Raw genomic sequence first — 8,978 nt, 5'->3', positions numbered from 1 at the left:
GGGCAGATGTCAAGGACACACTCCAAGCTATGTTGCTGAAGCAGACTGGTAGCTGGGGAATAGCGGTAAGTGGACCCTACCTGCTTTCTGGATTTGCAAAGAGAAACCAATTTGGAGGAATGAGTTTTGGAGTGTGAGGATATTTGTTTGTTTGTTTGTTTGTTGTTTGTTTGAGAAGGGGTTTCTCTGTGTAACAACCCTGGCTGTCCTGGAACTCACTTTGTAGACCAGGCTGGCCTCAAACTCACAGAGATCCACCTACCTCTGCCTCCCGAGTGCTGGGATTAAAGGGGTGCATCACCACCACCACCACCCGGCCTGTATGGATATATCTAAGGCAAGGCAGAGAAGCCTAGTTGTTGGATCACAGAATTTGGACTTTACCTTAGCAAATAGTAACTTGAGCAAAGTGGTTTCAGAAAAATGGCTTTACCTATAGTGTGTAGGTGGATTGGGGTTGGGGTGTGTGTGTGTGCATGTGTGTGTGTGTGTGTGTGTGTGTGTCAGAGGGAGCTTGGAGGCAAGGAGACTAGTTTTAAAACAAAGTTTGGATTAAGTGAAGAGGTGGGACTGTAAAGAAGGTGTGTAATGGATGGAAAAATAAGCATAGCAGTCGTTCTTATAAGTAAATAAAACACTATAACACAGGCTGAGGGGGACCGGCTTAGCGATTTGATGTCTTTTTAATGATGAATCTCTCCCGCGGTAACTATAGATAGAACCTATTTTTTTTTTTAATTCACATATTTTTCTTCCCTCTTTTTATTACTTCAAATTTCTTCCTTCTAGGATCCCCTTGCTCTGAATTTGATCTCAAATACATCTGTATGTATTTGCAGAAGGAAAGCAAGGTTGTGTGTGTGTGTACGGCTTCGGGATGAGTTTCTTCTCCTGGAAACCGCTGTACCAATGGGAGGCAGGTGGCCAACTCCTGCTTTTTAGCAGGTCTTGTGACCTTCAAAACTACTTAGGACACGCTGGTCTCCAGTGGGGCTGCATCTCCAGTCAGACTCCGGCTGGCAGGCTCTCCCACGCCTGCCTGGGTGTGTGTAACTCGCGGCTCTGAGGGTAGAGTTACCCAACCAATAAAAAACCAAAACCAACCAACCAAACAAAAACCCACTAATAAAAAGCAAATCACAAAACCCTGTGCCTTACCACAGTGGGGTGATGAGGAAGTCGCGGAAGGAGGGGTCAGTCTTGTCCTTTTCACACTTAAGTCACACACACACACACACACACACACACACACACACACACGCTCCGCTCTGCCCACTCCCCGCCACACTGCACCAGCTTCCCTCCCCAAGTCCTGATTCATGAACCGTGCCACCTTTGTCTCATTTTAAACTGTGCAGACTATTTTAATCCTTCCACCCCCATCTCAGATTTTCCCCTCCCTCCATCCTCTGGAAAGCCTCTGCTAGAGCGCTCTCGGGGTGGGAGAGCACTTCTCCCTAAAGCTCGGCGGGGCGAGGCGAGGCGAGAGCGGAGAAGCCCCCTCGCCTGGAGCTCGCCCAGGGCGCGGGGGAAGCGCCCCGGTCCCTTTAAGGTGCGGCGCTCGGCGAAGTGCGGGCAGGCGGCCGGCGAGCCGGCGCCCCGCGAGCCGGCGCGGGGCCAGGAGCCGGGTGGGGAAGTCCTGCCTCCCCCTCCGCCCGCACCGGGCCTCGCGGGGCCCGCACCCTCCGCCCACCGCACCGCCAGGGCCATGCGGCGCCTCTGAACCATGTCGTCCTCCTACGCCAAGAACGGGGCGGCGGACGGGCCGCACTCCCCCAGCTCGCAGGTACCGCCCCCTCCTCCACCCGCGCCGCCCCGCGCCCCGCCTTGGTGCCGCGAGTGCGGGGCGCTGGTCCGGAGCCGCGGCTCCCTCCTCCGCGCCTCCCGCCCGCTCCTCCCCCTCCTCGCCTCCTCCTAACCCCGCTCTCGGGCTCAGCGCTCGCTCGGGCTCCAGAGTCCGCAGCCTCCTGTCGCCGATGCCGGGGACTCGGACCCCGCACCCGCGACGCTTTGTTAATGGATGTGGTGGGTGCTCGGGGCGGGGGGGCGCCCAGCTCGGGGTGAGGGGGTGGGGTGGGGGCGTTGGGAGGCACCGGGGAGACTAGGGCGCGGGGTTCGGGGTCCCCCGGGGCGCTGTTCCCAGGAGGACTCCAGCCTCGCGTGCCCGCCCGGTTCCGCGCTGCGGTCCTCACTGGCTTCTTTCTGGCCCCGGTGTGTCGAGTTCAGGTGGCCCGAGGCACCACGACCCGGAGGAGCAGGTTGAAAAGATCCGATGGCAGCACTACTTCCACCAGCTTCATCCTCAGACAGGTAGGAGGCCCGGCCGCGGGGAGCCGGGACCAAGCGCGGTCCCCTGCTCCGGAGCACGGTTCGTGTCGCTCGGGGGTTTGGGGCTCGGTCCTTGTCCCTCTGCTCCCCGCTTCCCAGTCCTGGGGTCCAGCCACCCCAGCCTCCGCTTCCAGCTCTGTTCCACCTCTCCTGGTACCCTGGCTTGCTAGTGTTCGCGTCTCGACGTCTCTCTGTCGCTCCGGGAAGTTAGTTTGTGCTTGTGGACTTGGGTTGGAAGGGACAGGGACGTTGGTCTCGGACAATGAATTTAGGAGCTAGATGTGTTCCTGGCCCACCTTCGGTGCACGCAGGGACTTGGGCGACCTGATTTGATGCGCGCTGAGAGTTAGGGGATTTCTCCAATCTTTGTCCTATTTTGAATACTTGCACATTCTTGAGAGAGTTCTCTGAGTTCTGGCCAAAAGAAAGACACTTTGAACAGAAAAGTTTAGTCTCATTTTGGCACTGCTTCCTTGATTTCGCGTAATTACGGACTGATGGGGACAGAGGTCTGGTGAGACCTAAATAAGCCAGCGCGGGCGCTGTTCCCAGGGTCTGGCTGCCCTGAATCTTGCGCTGGCTTTCGGGTGCTTTTCTCGTGGTCAGGGACAAGTAGTTCGAACCGAAGGTCGCTAGTAATGCTCAGTTCTCAGGTGCCTGTCACCTTGAGGAAGCAAATCGACCCTCAGTTTTCGCACTACCCAGTGCTACCAATAAAACCTCCGGAGCCGCTGGATGCTGGAGAAGGATGCAGAAGTGGCTCACCTTAATCTCTCTTTGGAGTGTGCTCCTTGCAGGTGGATTAGGAAGACTTTGGTCATTGCCCCCAAGAAGCTTTTATCCCAGGCTCTGCCCTGGCTGCTAGAGTGACCTTGAAAAATACTTTTTCTCTCTAGGTCACCCAGAACATGGTGTCCTGTGATTCTAATTTACTATGGCAGCCACGGTGTTTTTTTTTTTTTTTTTTTTTTTTTTTTTTTTTTTTTTTTTTTTTTTAAATAATTAGTTTAAACATATTTTCAAAGTATAATACGATTTAGACTTGAAATTGGGCTCCGACCGCTTTTAAAAGGTCTGTAAGGCATATTTGGGTAATATTTCCTTGCATGTTTGTACTTTCTGCAGAAACAGAACTTATGGCTATCAATTTGTAACTCAGTGTGGTGTGCACTAAGCATGCACGTTATTATTCATACGTTATTTGGATTCGGAATTCATTTTGAAAGCACACTCTGCCCTCTTTGCAGAGCCGGGATTATTTGTGCATTTGATAAGGGGAACCCATTGCTCAGCTTAAAATATTTCTGAGTTATGCAACTCTTTGAGTTCTTTATGTTTATTTTGGTGCTTATTTTTGGTAGTGCTTTCTTATTGCAGATTCTTGGAAATACTAATTATACAGCAGTGCATTCTGTGAGTTGTTTGATTAATACTTTTAAATTTACACTAACACCGCACATTCTGAGCTCAAACAAAACAATATCCTGTCTAATATTTTTCCTAACTTATGTCAGTAAATGATTGAAGCTTCTCTCTCTCTCTCTCTCAGTGGGCTGCTGTATGCAGGCTTAACAACATAATAATATATTGCAAAGGTAATTTTGAGGGTTACTTAGACCAGTGCAGGTTTTGAGAATAAATATAGTTCATAAATCTTTCTGAAACTAGGTGTACTGGTTTCATGAAATGATCCAAATTCAGGAATTAATTGTAATGAACAATATTCTTAATTTTGGCACAAAACAGTATCTATTTTGGGGGAACTTCATGACACAATACACTCCTGCACATGATCTCATTTAAATAGCACCATATAGACCTCTAAATGGCTACATTTCAAAAGGAAAGATTCATATTTTTTGATGAAATGAGAAATAATTGTAAATGGCTTTTTAATAGCACCCTTTGAATGCGTTTGAGCAGTTTTCTCCCAAATGCACACACACACACACACAGATGCACACACACATGCGTGCACGTGCGCGCGCGTGCGCGCACACACACACACGTGCACAACATCCTTTAACAGAACCCTCTAAAGAATGACAGTAACTTATTAATATTTAAGTGCTTAAACATTTTAAATTACATTGATTGATTGATTGTATGGGGGTGCTGCTGCTGTGTGCACCTGGAAGTCAGAGGACCACTTGCAGAATCTCTTCTCTCCTTCCACCATGTGAGCCTGGGGATTGAACTCAAGTTGTCAATCACTGACAGCAAGCACATTCGCCCCTTGAGCTGTCTCTCCAGCTTTTGAATTCTCCACACTAGAAAGTGATGGAATTTCCGGGTGATGTTTCACGTTTTGTTCGATGCTTTACTCCAGGAGACAGAAAAGATACCAGTTGTCTTAGTCAGTTTTCCATTGCTGAGATAAAATACTGAGAGGATCAACTTAAAGGAGAATAGATTTGTTCTGCTTCGTGGCTTCGGATGTTTCTGCCTGTGGTCACTTGGCTGAGCCTGTGGTGAGGCCTGTGTCAAGGGTAGTTGACAGAGGGCTGCTGACTTCAGGGCAGCTGGAGCAGAAAGAGGGACTTGGGGTCAGAGCGCAAAGGACTGGGAACCATGTAAACCCATCAAGGGCATGACCCTGAAGATCTACCTCCCCCAGTTAGGCCATGCCTCCTACCGTTTCCATGAACTTCAAAACCCCCATTCAGCTATGAATTCATTAGTGGAAGATCCCATTAACAAGATTACAGCCCTCAGGACCCAAGCACTTTTGAACATGACTGTGGGAACCAAGCCTTCAACGTATGAATCTTTGGGACAGGATTCTTTATGTTCAAACAATAACATCCATAAAAATAATGTTGTTCATTTCTTGGTCCTATCATTTAAGGGCAGAAGAACTTCCATATGTTGCTTCAAATATGGAAGACCAGACAAACATAAGAGAGGTAGTTGCGGGCTGGAGAGATGGCTCAGGGGTTAAAAACACTGACTCTTCTTCCAGAGGACCCGAGTTCAATTCCCAGCACCCACATGGCAGCTCACACCTGTCTGTAACTCCAGTTTCAGGGGACTCCGACACCCATGGCAAAAATGCAAATGCACATAATAAATATATTTTAAAAAAAATAAGAGGTAGTTGCAAGTTTAATTATGAAAAGTTTAGGTTCTTTGACCTGGTAAGTGTTTTGTTGCCTTTGTGTGTGTGTGTGTGTGTGTGTGTGTGTGTGTGTGTGTGTGTGTGTGTGTCTGTCTGTCTGTGTGTGTGTGTGTGTCTGTGTGCGCGCGCGCGCGCGTATATAGAAGTGTTGGCATATACACACAAGCCAGTCTGTAAACAAAGATATGGAGAGCGGTTGCCTGGTTGTACACAGCTTGGTCCTGGAAACCTGACTGGGAATGAAGAAATGACTGACAGATATACATGTGGAAAAGCTAGGATTGGGTGAGCTGTGCTCACTCTGGTAGAGGACCCCTGCTATCCTACTCGGAAACTATTACATTTGGCACAAGGAGGAGAGCTTAGCTAGTCTTCTGAGCGCTCTGTAGCAGGCAGTCTCAGGCTGTCCATACTTGGGAGGGGCAAGCTGTGGTTGATAGTTTCTACATACCCAGGCCAATTGTTACTAAACCCTCAGACTTGAACCAAAGGCAGCTTTGCCGTTCCTCTGAGCTTCATCCAGGGAAGTCTTTGCTATTTTCCCTGTCTGCTAGCTCGCTAGCTCGCGCGATTTAGGAGAGATGAGGGTTTGGAATGAATCCAGGGAGCCACTCAATGGCTTCTTTGAGGAAAGGTGAGGAGATGAAATATTTTGCTACTGAAAGGAGAGAAAGGTAGAGCATCCACAAATGGCTTACACCCGTGACCTTCCAAAGTGTACAAAGTCTGACGGTAGAGGTCACCCAGAAATGGCTTACACCTGGGACCTCCCAAAGTGTACAAAGTCTGATGACGTGCTCTTGCTCGTCACACAGGATACAATTCTAGAGCTGGCTAAAGTTAGAAGGGCATGATGCTTTACAGAAAGAACTTCCAACGAATGCCGCTATCACGGGGATGGCTTTCTCAGTGTGGTCATGGGGTTTTCTCCCAGGAGGTCTCGGACAGTCTGTTTGTGGATAGATCATGTATTTGTGACTCACTTTAGCATTTGCTTTGCATCCAGCTCTGTGATGGACACCGTGAGAGAAGAATGAAGGGGCTTAGATTTTATACTCTGACGTTTTATCATCAAGTTGGGGAGACAGAGAGGATACAGACAGTCCAGTGAAGGTGACAGCGGGCAGGCACAGTGACCAGTGACTGTGCACTGAGGGTTACAGTACCCGAGTCTCACAGAACCTGTGTCACGAACGGCAGAGTGTTTCGTCCTCTTTCCACTCTGGTTTGAAAAGAAAATCTAATCGGGAGTTAGTTTGTTTGCTTCTTATGAAGCCCTTCGTAGGGTCTGGTCTCTATCTGGTAAGAGCATCATCCCCAGCTATAATCTATTATGTCTGGCTTCAGAACTTAAGTGCACCACCCTCCCACCACAGGCCCTTAGTACCTCCTGAGCACCTATGTGGAGGACTTTACTTGGCCTAAATAGCATTTAATATCCCTCAAAACCTGAGAGTTTAGATTTTGTCTCTCTCTCTCTCTCTCTCTCTCTCTCTCTCTCTCTCTCTCTCTCTCTCTCTCTCTCTCTCTCTAACACTGTCTCACTCTGTAGCACAGGCTAGCCTCAAATTCATGACAGTCCTCCTGCCTGAGCTTAGGAGTTTAGTCTGACTTCCGGGTCTAAGCTCCCCGATTAGGTCCGTTTTCTAAGTAGGTGCTTCCAAAACAAAGGGCCTGTGCTCATTTTTTCGTAGCACCTCTCCACTGCAATTCAAGATGGACTTAGATCTCTCTCAGTGTTTGTCCCTGACTGACTTGAGTACCAGGAGGGTGAAGGAATGTCTGCATTTCAGCTTTGCATCCTTGACATTGAGCATCGCCCGTTTTCAGTGCATGCCCGTTGGAATGAAAGAAGAGGATATCCATCCTCTGTTCAGGATGAATTTTTGTTGAAAGGAAGAAATTGCTTCCTAATAAACCTCCCCCCCGCCAAAAAAAAATTTCATAGCTTAAAGCAATTTATTTCTGAGCACTGACCAGACAGTTCTTCTGCTTTGTGTGATGTTACATGGGCACAGGGATGGTGGGGAGGTCCAAAATAGCCTCACACATGTGGTTGGCAGTTGGTGCTGGCTACCAGCTGAGAGCTCTGCTGGGGCTTTTGGCGGGAGGGGGGGGTTGCTTTTCCTCCCCTGGTGCCTTGCATGACTGTTTGAACTTTTTGGTGATACGGTGGCTGGAGTCTAAGCTGGACCATCCCAAGAGGCAAAGACTGCATCTGCAACTGTCCTAGGCTTCAGTTTCAAAAACAAACCTTCACTTCTTTTGTATTGAATGAGGTAAAATGGGCTCCAGTGTCTACTCCCTTTGAAGGAGAGAAAAGGGAAAGTGTGTGTGTGTGTGTGTGTGTGTGTGTGTGTGTGTGTGTGTGTGTGCGCAGGTGTGGGTGGGTGCATGTGCACATGCGTGTCTGCAAGTGAAGCCGCCATCAACCCTAAGTGCTGTTCTTCAGGAGCCATCTAACTTGCATTTTGAGACAGGGTCTCTCCTTGGGATCTGGGACTTGCTAATTAGGCTAGGCAGGCTGGCCACCCTCAGGATCAATCCAGCTCTGCATCCCAAGAGGGTGTCTAAAATAAAGCAAAACAACACACTTAAAAAAAATGTATTTAGTGTGTTTGTGTGCTCTTAGGTGTGCCTGTCACAGCAGACATGTGGAGATCAGAGAGCAATTTGTAGGAATTGGTTCTCTCCTTCTGCCTTGTGGGTCCCAGGGCTTGAACCCAAGGTCACAAGGCTTGGCGGCAAGTGCATACTTTATGGAGCCATCTCACTGGCCAAGAGTATTTATTCATGTTTTAAAATTGATATGAATGTTTGTGTGCCTGCATGTCTGTATGTGTACCATGTGCATGCAATGTCCTTCAGAGGCCAGAAGATGGCATCAGATCCTTGAGGCTGGAGTTACAGGCAATCGTGAGTCTCTTGATTGGGGTGTTAGGAACCCAACCCTAATTCTCTGAAAAAGTAGGAAGTAGTCATAATGGCTGAGCCATCTCTCCAGCCCCGGAGAGTATTTTTGATCTAGTGAGAAGGTCAATTTCCATGTGAGTAAAGAGAAATGGGTAAACCAAATTAAATTCAGCATTTATTAATATGGTTAATTAATTATATTAATATTTAATTAATAATTAATTTTAATATTAATTAAAATTAATTTTAATATTAATTTATAATATGGTATTCCATATTATAAATTACAATTTAATGTGACAGAGTAAAGGATAAATAAATGTTTCATAAATGTGTACAAAGAAGAGTATTTGATTAATTTTATTTTTTAAAATGTATTGTTTGTGTGTGTGTATGGATGGGCGCATGCATGAATGTGTGTGTGTGTGTGTGTGTGTGTGTGTGTATGTGTGTGTGTGTGTGTGTGTGTGTGTGTGTATGTGTGTGTGTGTATGTGTGTGTGTGTGTATGTGTGTGTGTGTGTGTGTGTATGTGCGTGCGTGTGTGTGTGCGTGCGCGCGCGCCTTGGTGGACTTGTGGAGGCCAAGGGGCAACCTACTGGAGCTGTTTCTCTTCTACT

The 8,978-nt window shown here is 48.0% G+C and overlaps 1 protein-coding gene across 2 annotated transcripts in view; it reads left to right on the top strand.

The window, feature by feature from the left end:
- Positions 1-1,402: 1,402 nt before the first annotated feature.
- The window catches only part of Cacnb4 (calcium voltage-gated channel auxiliary subunit beta 4), a 265,165-nt gene continuing 257,589 nt past the window's right edge, over positions 1,403-8,978 (top strand). The window contains exons 1-2 of one of the 2 annotated variants that reach the window (XM_028877169.2): positions 1,403-1,786; positions 2,227-2,310. In XM_028877169.2, coding sequence (XP_028733002.1) covers positions 1,727-1,786; positions 2,227-2,310 — 144 coding nt within the window. In that variant the 5' untranslated portion in view covers positions 1,403-1,726. Of the gene's footprint in view, positions 1,787-1,910; positions 2,026-2,226; positions 2,311-8,978 lie in introns of those variants that run through there. The other variant, XM_028877237.2, reaches the window with a different exon arrangement.

This window comes from Peromyscus leucopus, chromosome 4 (genome assembly GCF_004664715.2).
Source record: "Peromyscus leucopus breed LL Stock chromosome 4, UCI_PerLeu_2.1, whole genome shotgun sequence".
Taxonomy (NCBI): Eukaryota; Metazoa; Chordata; class Mammalia; order Rodentia; family Cricetidae; genus Peromyscus; species Peromyscus leucopus.
The sequence above is the reverse complement of the archived record's forward strand: the minus strand, read 5'-3'. Positions and strand labels throughout refer to the sequence as shown.